A 9277-nucleotide genomic window follows, 5' to 3' on the forward strand; every position below is an offset into this window, starting at 1 on the left:
GCCTTTGGAGGAAGTAGAGACTACTTACTGACTTAGAATAGCCATGTGCACCTCTGTGGGAAGGCCTGGAGCCTGTGGCCCAGCTATGAAGTCAAGTGCTCTACCATCCCAGGCCCCATGTTCCTCAGAGTGAGTATATTATTGGCCTGTTAGACCAGTAAGATTCAGGCAATGAGGCATCCAGGCAAATTGTGAGGCTCAGCTTTACCCTCATCCCTCAATGTCCAGAGAGGGGCAGGCACTAGGTAGAGTGTATAGGAGGCGTCAGAGCTGAGTCTTGGGATGGACACACAGGGTCAGCCTTTCAGGGTGAAGATGGAGCCCTAAGAAGGGGCAGCGCTGGAAGAATGGAGACTGAGCCTGCCTCAGGGTGCGCCTGCTAAAGGCCTGAGTGGATGACAATACCAAGGGACAGAGACCCTAGCCTAGAAACTCCAGCTCAGATATGGTTGCTGTCCCTGGTCATTCTTCTCCAGGACCTGTCATGTTAGACAAGTCCAGACAGGGACCATACCCCCCAGTTATGGGGTGCAGCCCAGGGCCCTTGGACTGTACCCAAGCTGTGTGGCCTCCACACTGGCACACTGCTGATCACTGCTGCTGGACTTCAAGGTGGGTAGACAGAACTAGACCAGACCAGGGTAGGGATGTGAATCCTTTATTGGCATGAGGCCAGGTACTCCCAGCCTGGCTGTTGGGTGCTCTCCCAGTGGTGGAGTGGGGTGGGGCAGTGGGCAGTTAGGACTCAGACTCAAACATCTTCTTCCGGCCTTCCATGCCAGATTTCTCCTCAATATTCTTCCTCCAGTCACCCACATCACGCAGGTCCCGCTCCTGAGGGTAGAACCAGAGAGGCCTCAGACCCACCCCGGTCTTCCCCAGCCTACCTGGGCCTCAGTTCACTCTCTACGAATGGGACAGTGAGTGAACTCTCTCTCTTGGCTCTCCTCTGGGCCCTGGCCTACCTTCTCGGTGTCCTCCTTCTTGACCTGCTTCAGGTTGGCCCTCAGGTCCATGCACACCTTGTGCTTAGAGCCCAGCAACGCCTTCAGCATGGCATCAGCTGACATACGCACCCTCCGAAGTGGGGGTCTCTTGAACTTGCCCCTCAGGTCAAATAGCTTCTGGTTCATGTCTTCCAGCTAAGAGGAAGGAGCAGGAGGTTTAGGGACCTGGAAGCCCCCACGTCCCTGATGTTGTTGGCCTTGTTTTCACACCACCTGATTTCACTCCATATCAACTGGCCCCCCCATATCATTTGGCTTCACCTGGCTGCTTCAAGTCCCCTGTCCCTCCTGTCCCCACTCATGACCCCTGAAGCCACTGGCTGCCCCCTCTCACCTCCTTGCTGCTCTTCTGCACCTTCACCTCCATGTCGTATTTCTCCTCCTCAGCCACGTCAATCTTCGCATGCAATTGTTTGCAAAGTTCCTGGGTGGGCAGGCAGCAGTTGGGTGACCACCCTGACTCTTGAGGACCCCTGTCCCCTTCCCCGTTCTGACCCACCAGGGCTGACTGGCTGAGAAATAGGGGTAGCAGGGCCTTGGGTGGTGTGTGACAGGAAGGGACTACCTGCACTTCGGACATGGAGCCTGGAATATGCAGAGGCGGGCAGTGCTCGGACAGGTAGTTCTGCTTCTCGGATTCACGGCGGCTTTCCTCTTTCTCCAGCTCTGTGGCCGCAATCTGGAGCATCACACTCTGAGAAGCAGAAAGGTGGGAGTGAGGCTCTGCAGTGACTGCCACCCCCACCTCTGTACTCCCAGCCCTCTGCAGTCTATAGGTGCCCTCTCCAGGCCCAGATGGCCCTGTGCAGTGACTGCCACCCCCACCTCTGTACCCCTAGCCCTCTGCAGCCTATAGGTGCCCTCTCCAGGCCCAGATGGCCCTGTGCAGTGACTGCCACCCCCACCTCTGTACCTAGTCCTCTGTGTCAGCCCACGCCTACCTTCAGGTGCTGTCTCCGGGCCGTGATGGCCCTGTTGCGCTTCTGCAGGATAGGGCAGAGAGGAGAGTCAGGCCTTGGTAGAGCTTTGACCTCCTTGGAGCCATCTGACCCGGGGTTCCAAAGGAGGCCACAGGGCCACTGCCCAGGGCCCTGTTTTTTGTTTTTGTTTTTGTTTTTTTCCTTTTTCTTTTCTCCCACTCCAGCACCTGCTTCAGGAACACATGTCTGTGGTCCTGCTACTTTGCTTAGGTGACACATAGGGCTGAAGTCGGTAATGGAGTTAGGGAATGGGGAAATGGGTGTGGCCAGGACTCAGAGGCTATGGGCAAGGAGGCCTAGGAGGTGAGTGGTGATCAGAAATCAGAAAGGAGAAGTGATTCCCCTGTGATTAGGCCCAAGTCTCACTTCCCTCTCACTAGGCACCAGGTAGGCACTTCCTCTCGCTGGGGTTGTTCAAGGGGGCGGGGCACTTGACAAGTGTGTCTTCTGACTTAGTCTCAGGACACCGTTATAGCCTTGAATGATACTCACCTCCTCACTGTCCCAGGAGGAAGAGGAAGAGGGAAGGCAGGAGGGAGAGAGAAAAGAGAAGTTAGGTTGTGGTTTCAAGGGAGTAGCCATGGAACCTTGGGGTAGGTGGGGTTGAAGGGGTGTGTGGTAGCTACAGAGGATGGGGAGATATGGGACCCAAACAGTGGTGAGGGGACTGCAGGGGGGTCACACTGGGTACCACTTACTCCCCCATCCTGAGGTTTCAAGCTCTGAACCTGTAGGGAGAGAGAGGTGAAGATGTCAGTGTCCGTCTTGCACGAGGCCGAGCATGGAGGCCTGAGCTCACCAGCCCGCTTCTGCTCTATCCCCAACTCAGACTTTCTCAGAGGGCAAGGATTTAGAGGACACCCCCCACCCCCACCCTGAGGGTGAGAAGTAAGAGGAGAAAGTGTTCCCAAAATGTCCCAGGCGGGGCCTGAGGAGCTGCAGCTGTCCCTGAGGGAGGGGTGGGGCTGGCCAGCACAGGTGGCTGCCAGAGTGAGCCTGTTATTTTTAACTCTTGCTTCTTTGGCTGGAGAAGTAAATACATAGGAGAAAGAGCTCTTCTATGCGGCCTGGGGGCTCAGGTCCCCACTTGCTTGACCTGAATATCCTCTTGCTTGTGTGTCCCCAGAGTCAGAACCTGCTGTCAGAGGCCCTGATAAAGACCTCTGCCCCCTCCTACCAGCACCTGCTGCTTTTCAGTCCCAGTTCTGTGGGAGCCCCCAGAGCGAGAGCTATTGGCAGCAGACCCCAGACCCCAAGTCCCTGCCCAGGGAAGTCCTCCTGTGAGCTAGCCTGAGTAGTGTCCTGTTCTCCAGCCTCAGGAAGATGGGCCAGGCCTCACCTAGAGTCTGTGCAGCACGACTGGGAGCGAGGTCAGGCAGGCAGCAGTGAGCTGGGCTGGTGGGCCAGGGGGAGGGGTATAAATGGCTTTCCCTAGTCCGGGCCCCTGCTCAGAAAGGGCATGGAGTCTCCTCAGACCAATGGGGGCACAGAGAGGAGGAGAGCCTCCCCACCTGCCCAGCCTCCTGGCCAGCCAGCCTAGGCGCTGGCCTGTCCAAGAAGTCTTGGGGTGGTGGTGGTGGGGGGGGGTTGGTTTGCTCTATTTATGTCTCAGTGACAAGTTCAAGATGTCACCCTTGTTCCTGCAAGAGCCCTCAGGACAGCAGGAATTACGCTGTATGTGGGTCTCCAAGGTACCCACCCGGCTCAAGCATCCACTGAAGTCTTCCTCCACGGGAAACCTGACCTCCCAAGTAGGCTGAACTGGAGTCACTGTCAAATAGCATGACCTAGTAGTAGCTCGGCACCCATCTGGGCACTCACTGCCTGCTGGGTGCTCCCTTCCTGTCTGGGCCCCTTGGGTGATTGTTCATCACATCAGTCCTCCTGCAAAATTGGACACACACCCTCAAGAAAGAAAGAAAGAAAGAAAGAAAGAAAGAAAGAAAGAAAGAAAGAAAGAAAGAAAGAAAGAAGGAAAGAAAGAAAGAAGGAAAGAAGGAAAGAAACCCAAGACAAAAACAGTTTCCCTGGCCCTGTGTGGTAGTCAGGGCTCAGGAGAGGAATGTCCTTCTCTTGTAGTGAACTTGCCTTTCTGCCCAGGGAAAGGAGAAAATGGGCCCCTGGACCAGCAGCTGGGCCTCTCCCAGCCTGCCACACGCCCTGCCCATGGGTGTCTCTCTGCACAGGCAACTTGGAACATGTCCTTCAACCCCAGAGAGTGGTGCCACCGCCCTAGGAACCTCTCTCTGACCCGTGGGGGCTCAGGACTCTTGGTTGCCTAGGCAGGTCCTGCATTGCCTGGCTCACTGGGGCCAGGCCCTCGCCCCTTTCCCGCTTCTGAACCCCACCCAGAGACACCCAGATCATGGCTTGGCCCCAGCCCTGCTGCTCTGGGGCCCCTGAGGATCATAGGAAGGTAGGAGCTGCTAAAGCCCGCCAGATGTGCTGGGATTAAGAGGTACATCACAGGCCAGGACTGCGCGCCCCCAAAGGCCCCAGAGAAGCTTCCAAAGGCATCTACTGCCCCCTGCTGATGGTACAGAGGACACTCCATACCACCATCCCTCATGATTTGGGGGTCTTTTCCCCACGCAGTCTCTACATACTATTCCCCTCAGTCGCCCACTTTGTCCCCACAGGGCCAGCTCTAATCTCCTGTTCTTCTGCTACCCCTGGGTGCCAGAGAGGATGGTGCCATCTCCCAGGGAAGACCTAGTAATCAGGCCTTGAGCAGAGGCTCAGGACTGGCAGTACTGTCCAGAGCACCCTACCCCATCCTTGAGAGGACAGTGGTGCCAAGGTGGAGCCCACCATGTGTCTCAGGTTCTCCTCACGGGGCTCCAGCAGGGCACACGAGTGGGAAAGAGAAGGCATTTATTACAGAAAGCTCAGAAGAGCCTGGACAAACGCCCACAGCTCCATTAGGGGAAACTGAAGCTCCATTAGGGTTCTTTTAGGAGTGAGGCCTAGGCAGGGGGAGGCGAGGCTTCAGGGCCAGAGCACGATCCACCTCCCCGGGGGATTGCAGGTGGTGCCACTGGGCGATGGGTCGCCTGGCATGGGCCAACATATCTGCCCAGTGCTGTAGGGGTTGACCCGAAGCCCGGGAACCCAGCAACACCTTGCCCACAGGTTCAGCCCGGAGCTGCAGGCCGTGGGCCCAGACAGCCAGCACCAGGTCCACACTCTGCAGACATGGAATGGGAAAGGGTTGTCAGTTTGACCCAGCACAAAGTCCCAGGCCACTCTGCCCTTTCTCCCCGCTCCTCACCTGGAGCTGGCTAAAGGGAACCAGGAAGGTGAAGGCCTCGTTGAAGTAGGGCATAGTTGTGTTCTTCTTAGAGGATGTTTTCTTCTTCTTCCATTTTCTCTGGTTTAACATGAGCTGGACCTTTACAAAGGGTTCTGCATAGACAAGAAAGTTCAAGAGGTGTGTGTCCCGTACATGCACATGGGAAGGTTGAGCACAAGGGCCCAGCCCTCTATCCACCCCCGAAAAACTCTTACCTGAAATCCCTGGATTCAAACCCCGAGCCTCAAGCACGACCACAGTCAGGCGGCCTGAGCTGGGCACGTAGCGCAGTGAGAAGCACAGCTCCCCCATCTGCTCAGGCTGTGGGCAACAAGACAGGGCCGCAGCTGAGAGGGTCATCTTTGCCCTTGGGGTTTGGGGATCAGCAGGTACAGCATCCAGACCTTGGCCACCCCTATGGCACAGGCAGGGTCTGGGCCCCTACCAGCCAGGCTTACCTCAGTGCTACTAGAAGGGCCCAGCTGGTACCAGTTCTCCAGGACATGCTGAGGGTCTACAGTGCCCAAGGATAGCTGGAGCTCCCCCAGAGGCTCGTGTTCTGAGAACCGCTTGAAATCCAACAGCTGCACCTTCAGGGTGGCCCTGGGCAGCTCTGCTGGTGGGACCTGCAGACAGGGCTGTGAGATGGGTCCTACTGCTCTGGCCCCAGCCCGCTCTGCTTACCCAGGTCAGACTTACTGAGAAGTGGCATGTCTCTTCAAACCTGGGACAGAGAGTCCCCCGGTGCACCTTTGTCTCATGTCTTCTCCCAGCCTGGGTGGAAACACTGACGCAGGCGTAGGGGTCTGCTGTGCCCTCGGCCTTCAGGTTTTCGGCCTGCCTCAGGCCCACCCTAATCTGGAGTCCAGTGGGTTGGCTCAGTCTGAGTGTGTGTTGGGGGAGGGGTCCTCTTCCCATGTTCCCCTCCACCTGGCACTTCACCCATCACACACGCCCTCCATCAACTACGGAGCCTCTGGACCTCCTGAGTGGGACTTACCTCCTGGCTTTTAAAGTCATACTCCAGTGAGAGCAGCAGTCGTCCCCACTGTTGCGGCCCCCCCGAGCAGGGCTCCAGGCAGTCCACATCTGGTTGAACCTGGGGTGGGTGGAGGGGTGGTCAGATAAGTATGGTTGAGACCAATCCTCAACTGGAGGCCTGGGCTCTCATAATATAGGTCAAACCACCAGCAGCAGGCCAGCCCACACAATGGCTCATATCTCGGCGCAGCTCCCTGAGACCAGCTGTATCTACTTCGGACATGATATGCATCGTACCACTACTGGAGCTTCCAATAGCCCGTGGACCAGCAACTGCTTGCTTCCTGAACGCCTCCTCCCCCATCACCTTTGCTCATCTCCTTCCTCTGCCAGGAAGGCCTGCCAGGGCTGCCCTGAACTCCCTAGCCTGGACCTTGCATTCCCCTCCCTGCAGTGAGCCAGTACAGGATTGGGCACAGGTAGACACAGGTCTCCGCTCCTCACCAGGTGAGTAGTGGTGCTGCTGGGAGCACTGCCCAGGCCCACAGCTTCTTTGTCTTTGGGCTGCTTCCTGCGGCGTTGGCAGCGGCGGCAACAGCAGTAGACAACACAGAGCAGACAAGAGACCAGGAGGACTCCAGCAGCAAGAACGATGATAAAGAGTACCCAGCGGGGCCCTGGGCCAAGGGTACAGGCTGCTGAAATGCCTCTCTATACAATCTGGACCTAGACTGGACTGGACTAGTCTACTAGCCCAGACCATGCCCACACCACTCTTGGGGTTCCAACCACTCACAGGGGATCCTGGTAATGAGGTCTGGAATGAGACTGGGCTCAGCAGTGGTGTCAACTGGGGCTGAGGTGCTGCGGGGGTCTGGGACACGCCCCATCTTCCTGCCTCTGTTGGCTTGGAGGAGGTAACTGTAGAATCCAGGTCACTTGAGGGATGGCCCTTTGACCGTGGTGTACTGCCTCTTCGGCTGGCAGCAGCAAGTACTGAGTTCACCCTAGATCAGAAGGCAGCCAAGGTGGCCAGGGGCAAGGGTGCTAGTCTGGAAGCTAGGCAGAGAGAGACTGACCTCTTGCCACTTTCCCCAGTCCCCAGTACCAGCCAAGTAGGCCAAGCCTGGGCAGCCTGGTACCTGCTTTTGCTGACCCTTGCTCCCTGGAACCAACACACATTGCAGGAGGAACTTTGTCCTTTTTTCCTTGGACTCAGAGGATTTTTCTCACTTTTAGGGGTGTCTCATTTCCTGAGGAGGACCCATCATAGCCCCCTGCATTCCAAAGACGTACCATGTTCTACCAGGTAATCCAGTTAACTGTAGCCTCAGAGCCAAGAGCAGCTTGGGCCATGAGGTCATGTGGGAGGGAGCTGGGGCATAGAGCCACAAGCAACTGGGCATGCGCTCCAGCAAGCCTAGGCTGAAGGAGCTTTGCTGGCATGGGCACCAGGCCAGCAGTGCCTGGGGATGAGGGCGAGGCGGGGGCAGGCAGGGGCAGGGAGAGCCTGAACATTCCTCCACGCTGAATCAATGCCGGCCTAAACTTGCCTACCTGCCTGCTTGGCCACCCTTGGCATGGGAGTGGGAAGGAGGAAGCCATGAAACTAGCTGCCTTGGCCTCTGAATCCCACCTGCCCAGGGCCTGAGGAGGGTACACACCCAGCAGGCTGGCTTCTTCCACCATGAGCAGGAAAGGTGGGATCCCCAGCTCGGGGCTGGGAACTACTGCAACTCCATGAACTCAGATCTCCCTAGCCTCCCTCCCCGCCCCCACAGCTTCCCTAGATGGCAGCTGCTGGCCAGAACTTTCTAACTTGAGTCTACCCCACTGTGCGACAACAGCCTGCTACCCCTCCGGCCATGTCTAAGCCCAGACTACACACAAGTTACTAGAGCAGTCTGCCCCTCCAGGAGTGAGTAATTGTGGGGTCAGATCCTCTCTCTCCTGTACCCTCAGCCTGAAATCCCCAACATGATTCCAAAGACACCCCCTCCTGCAACATCAACACCTCACTGCCTGGCAGGTTGGAGAGAGGCAGTCATAGCTCAGAAAGCCCAGAAACATCCACCCCTCAGTGATCGTGGGTAGATGATCAGGAAGGGACCAGGTTCTGCCTCCCAGGTCTCCCTGTAGGGATGCTGCACATGTGGGTCCATGAGCTTTCCAAGGCTGGCCCGAGGCTGGGGCTCTGAAGTTGGCATGACCCTAGAGCAGAGGTGCAGATGGTGATTACAAGAATCCATAATGGAGAGCCAGCTGGTGGGGACCTGAGAGGGTCATAGTGTTAGGTGGAATGCCCTCCTCATCTCTTGAAACCCCTCAAATTTGAGCACAGGTACCATATTTTAAATTCATCCCCAGGCCCTATGAATCATACAGCTAGTCCATAACTTGGTTTCAGACCCCAGTCTGTAATTTGGTAGACATGGAGACTTGATGGGCCTCCTGAAGAGGGAGAGGGTGATCTGCAGGCCTCAACAGCCTCCCTCTCCACTAACTTCACGCTTGTCTGGTATTCTAAAGTCATTTGCTAGGCTGGAGTCCACAGTCCCAGCGGCACCTGGCAGAATGAGTGGGTGGGCTGGAGCTGGCATGTTGTTCCTCAAGGGTCCCTAGCATAAGAGGGCTGAAGCCGGACTGAAACAAGTCTGGCTCCCTGAGTGGACAAAGCCAAACTTCTCACTGCATGTAGATCATGAAGGCATTCTGGATAGCCTGGTGGTGACACACGTCCACAAGGGACTGCAGACTGTCTGGAAGCTAGCTTTGGAGGATTCTGGGTCCTCAGAAACACCAGCTCCTGATATTAGAGAGATTTTCAAGGCTTGGAGAGATTAAGGCCCCTTAGGACCCCCAGGTCCTCATGGTGGTAAAGGTGCAGGTAAAAATACAGCCACCAGGTGGAGCCATTCTCCCCACTGGTCCCCACCCACGGGTAGCTTTCAGCTTGCAGATAATGGACTTCCAGGGAAGCTGAGCCTGAGCAGGACAGATAGAAAAGAGGCTCTGTG

General features: G+C 56.6%; 2 protein-coding genes across 2 annotated transcripts; both read right to left on the reverse strand.

Annotated features, from left to right (window-relative positions):
* Positions 1-642: 642 nt before the first annotated feature.
* On the reverse strand, positions 643-2221 carry Tnni2 (troponin I2, fast skeletal type). The gene is made up of 5 exons (XM_057778561.1): positions 1949-2221; positions 1573-1701; positions 1342-1431; positions 966-1142; positions 643-834 (listed from the first exon to the last, which is right to left on the reverse strand). The coding sequence occupies exons 1-5, from the start codon at positions 2204-2206 to the stop codon at positions 739-741; spliced, it is 750 nt and encodes a 249-aa protein (XP_057634544.1). The 5' UTR covers positions 2207-2221; the 3' UTR covers positions 643-738.
* A 1837-nt stretch (positions 2222-4058) lies between these two features.
* Positions 4059-7193, reverse strand: Syt8 (synaptotagmin 8). The gene is made up of 8 exons (XM_057778925.1): positions 7057-7193; positions 6765-6937; positions 6280-6378; positions 5979-6137; positions 5738-5905; positions 5495-5600; positions 5259-5392; positions 4059-5174 (listed from the first exon to the last, which is right to left on the reverse strand). Exons 1-8 carry the CDS (start codon positions 7148-7150, stop codon positions 4941-4943), a joined length of 1167 nt encoding a protein of 388 aa, XP_057634908.1. The 5' UTR covers positions 7151-7193; the 3' UTR covers positions 4059-4940.
* Positions 7194-9277: the final 2084 nt, after the last annotated feature.

The sequence above is a fragment of the Chionomys nivalis genome, chromosome 8 (genome assembly GCF_950005125.1).
Source record: "Chionomys nivalis chromosome 8, mChiNiv1.1, whole genome shotgun sequence".
NCBI lineage: Eukaryota > Metazoa > Chordata > Mammalia > Rodentia > Cricetidae > Chionomys > Chionomys nivalis.

Excerpts from the sequence above, each read along its gene's own strand:
- Tnni2 (XM_057778561.1), bottom strand. The coding sequence starts at position 2,206 with ATGTGTCACCTAAGCAAAGTAGCAGGACCACAGACATGTGTTCCTGAA. Across the intron at positions 1,143-1,341 it reads TGCAGAAGAGCAGCAAGGAG|CTGGAAGACATGAACCAGAA; the intron begins GTGAGAGGGGGC and ends CCTTCCTCTTAG. Across the intron at positions 835-965 it reads AGAAGGAGGACACCGAGAAG|GAGCGGGACCTGCGTGATGT; the intron begins GTAGGCCAGGGC and ends TTCTACCCTCAG.
- Syt8 (XM_057778925.1), bottom strand. The coding sequence starts at position 7,150 with ATGGGGCGTGTCCCAGACCCCCGCAGCACCTCAGCCCCAGTTGACACC. Across the intron at positions 6,138-6,279 it reads ATGACTTTAAAAGCCAGGAG|ATTAGGGTGGGCCTGAGGCA; the intron begins GTAAGTCCCACT and ends ACTGGACTCCAG. Across the intron at positions 5,906-5,978 it reads AAGAGACATGCCACTTCTCA|GTCCCACCAGCAGAGCTGCC; the intron begins GTAAGTCTGACC and ends CCCTGTCTGCAG.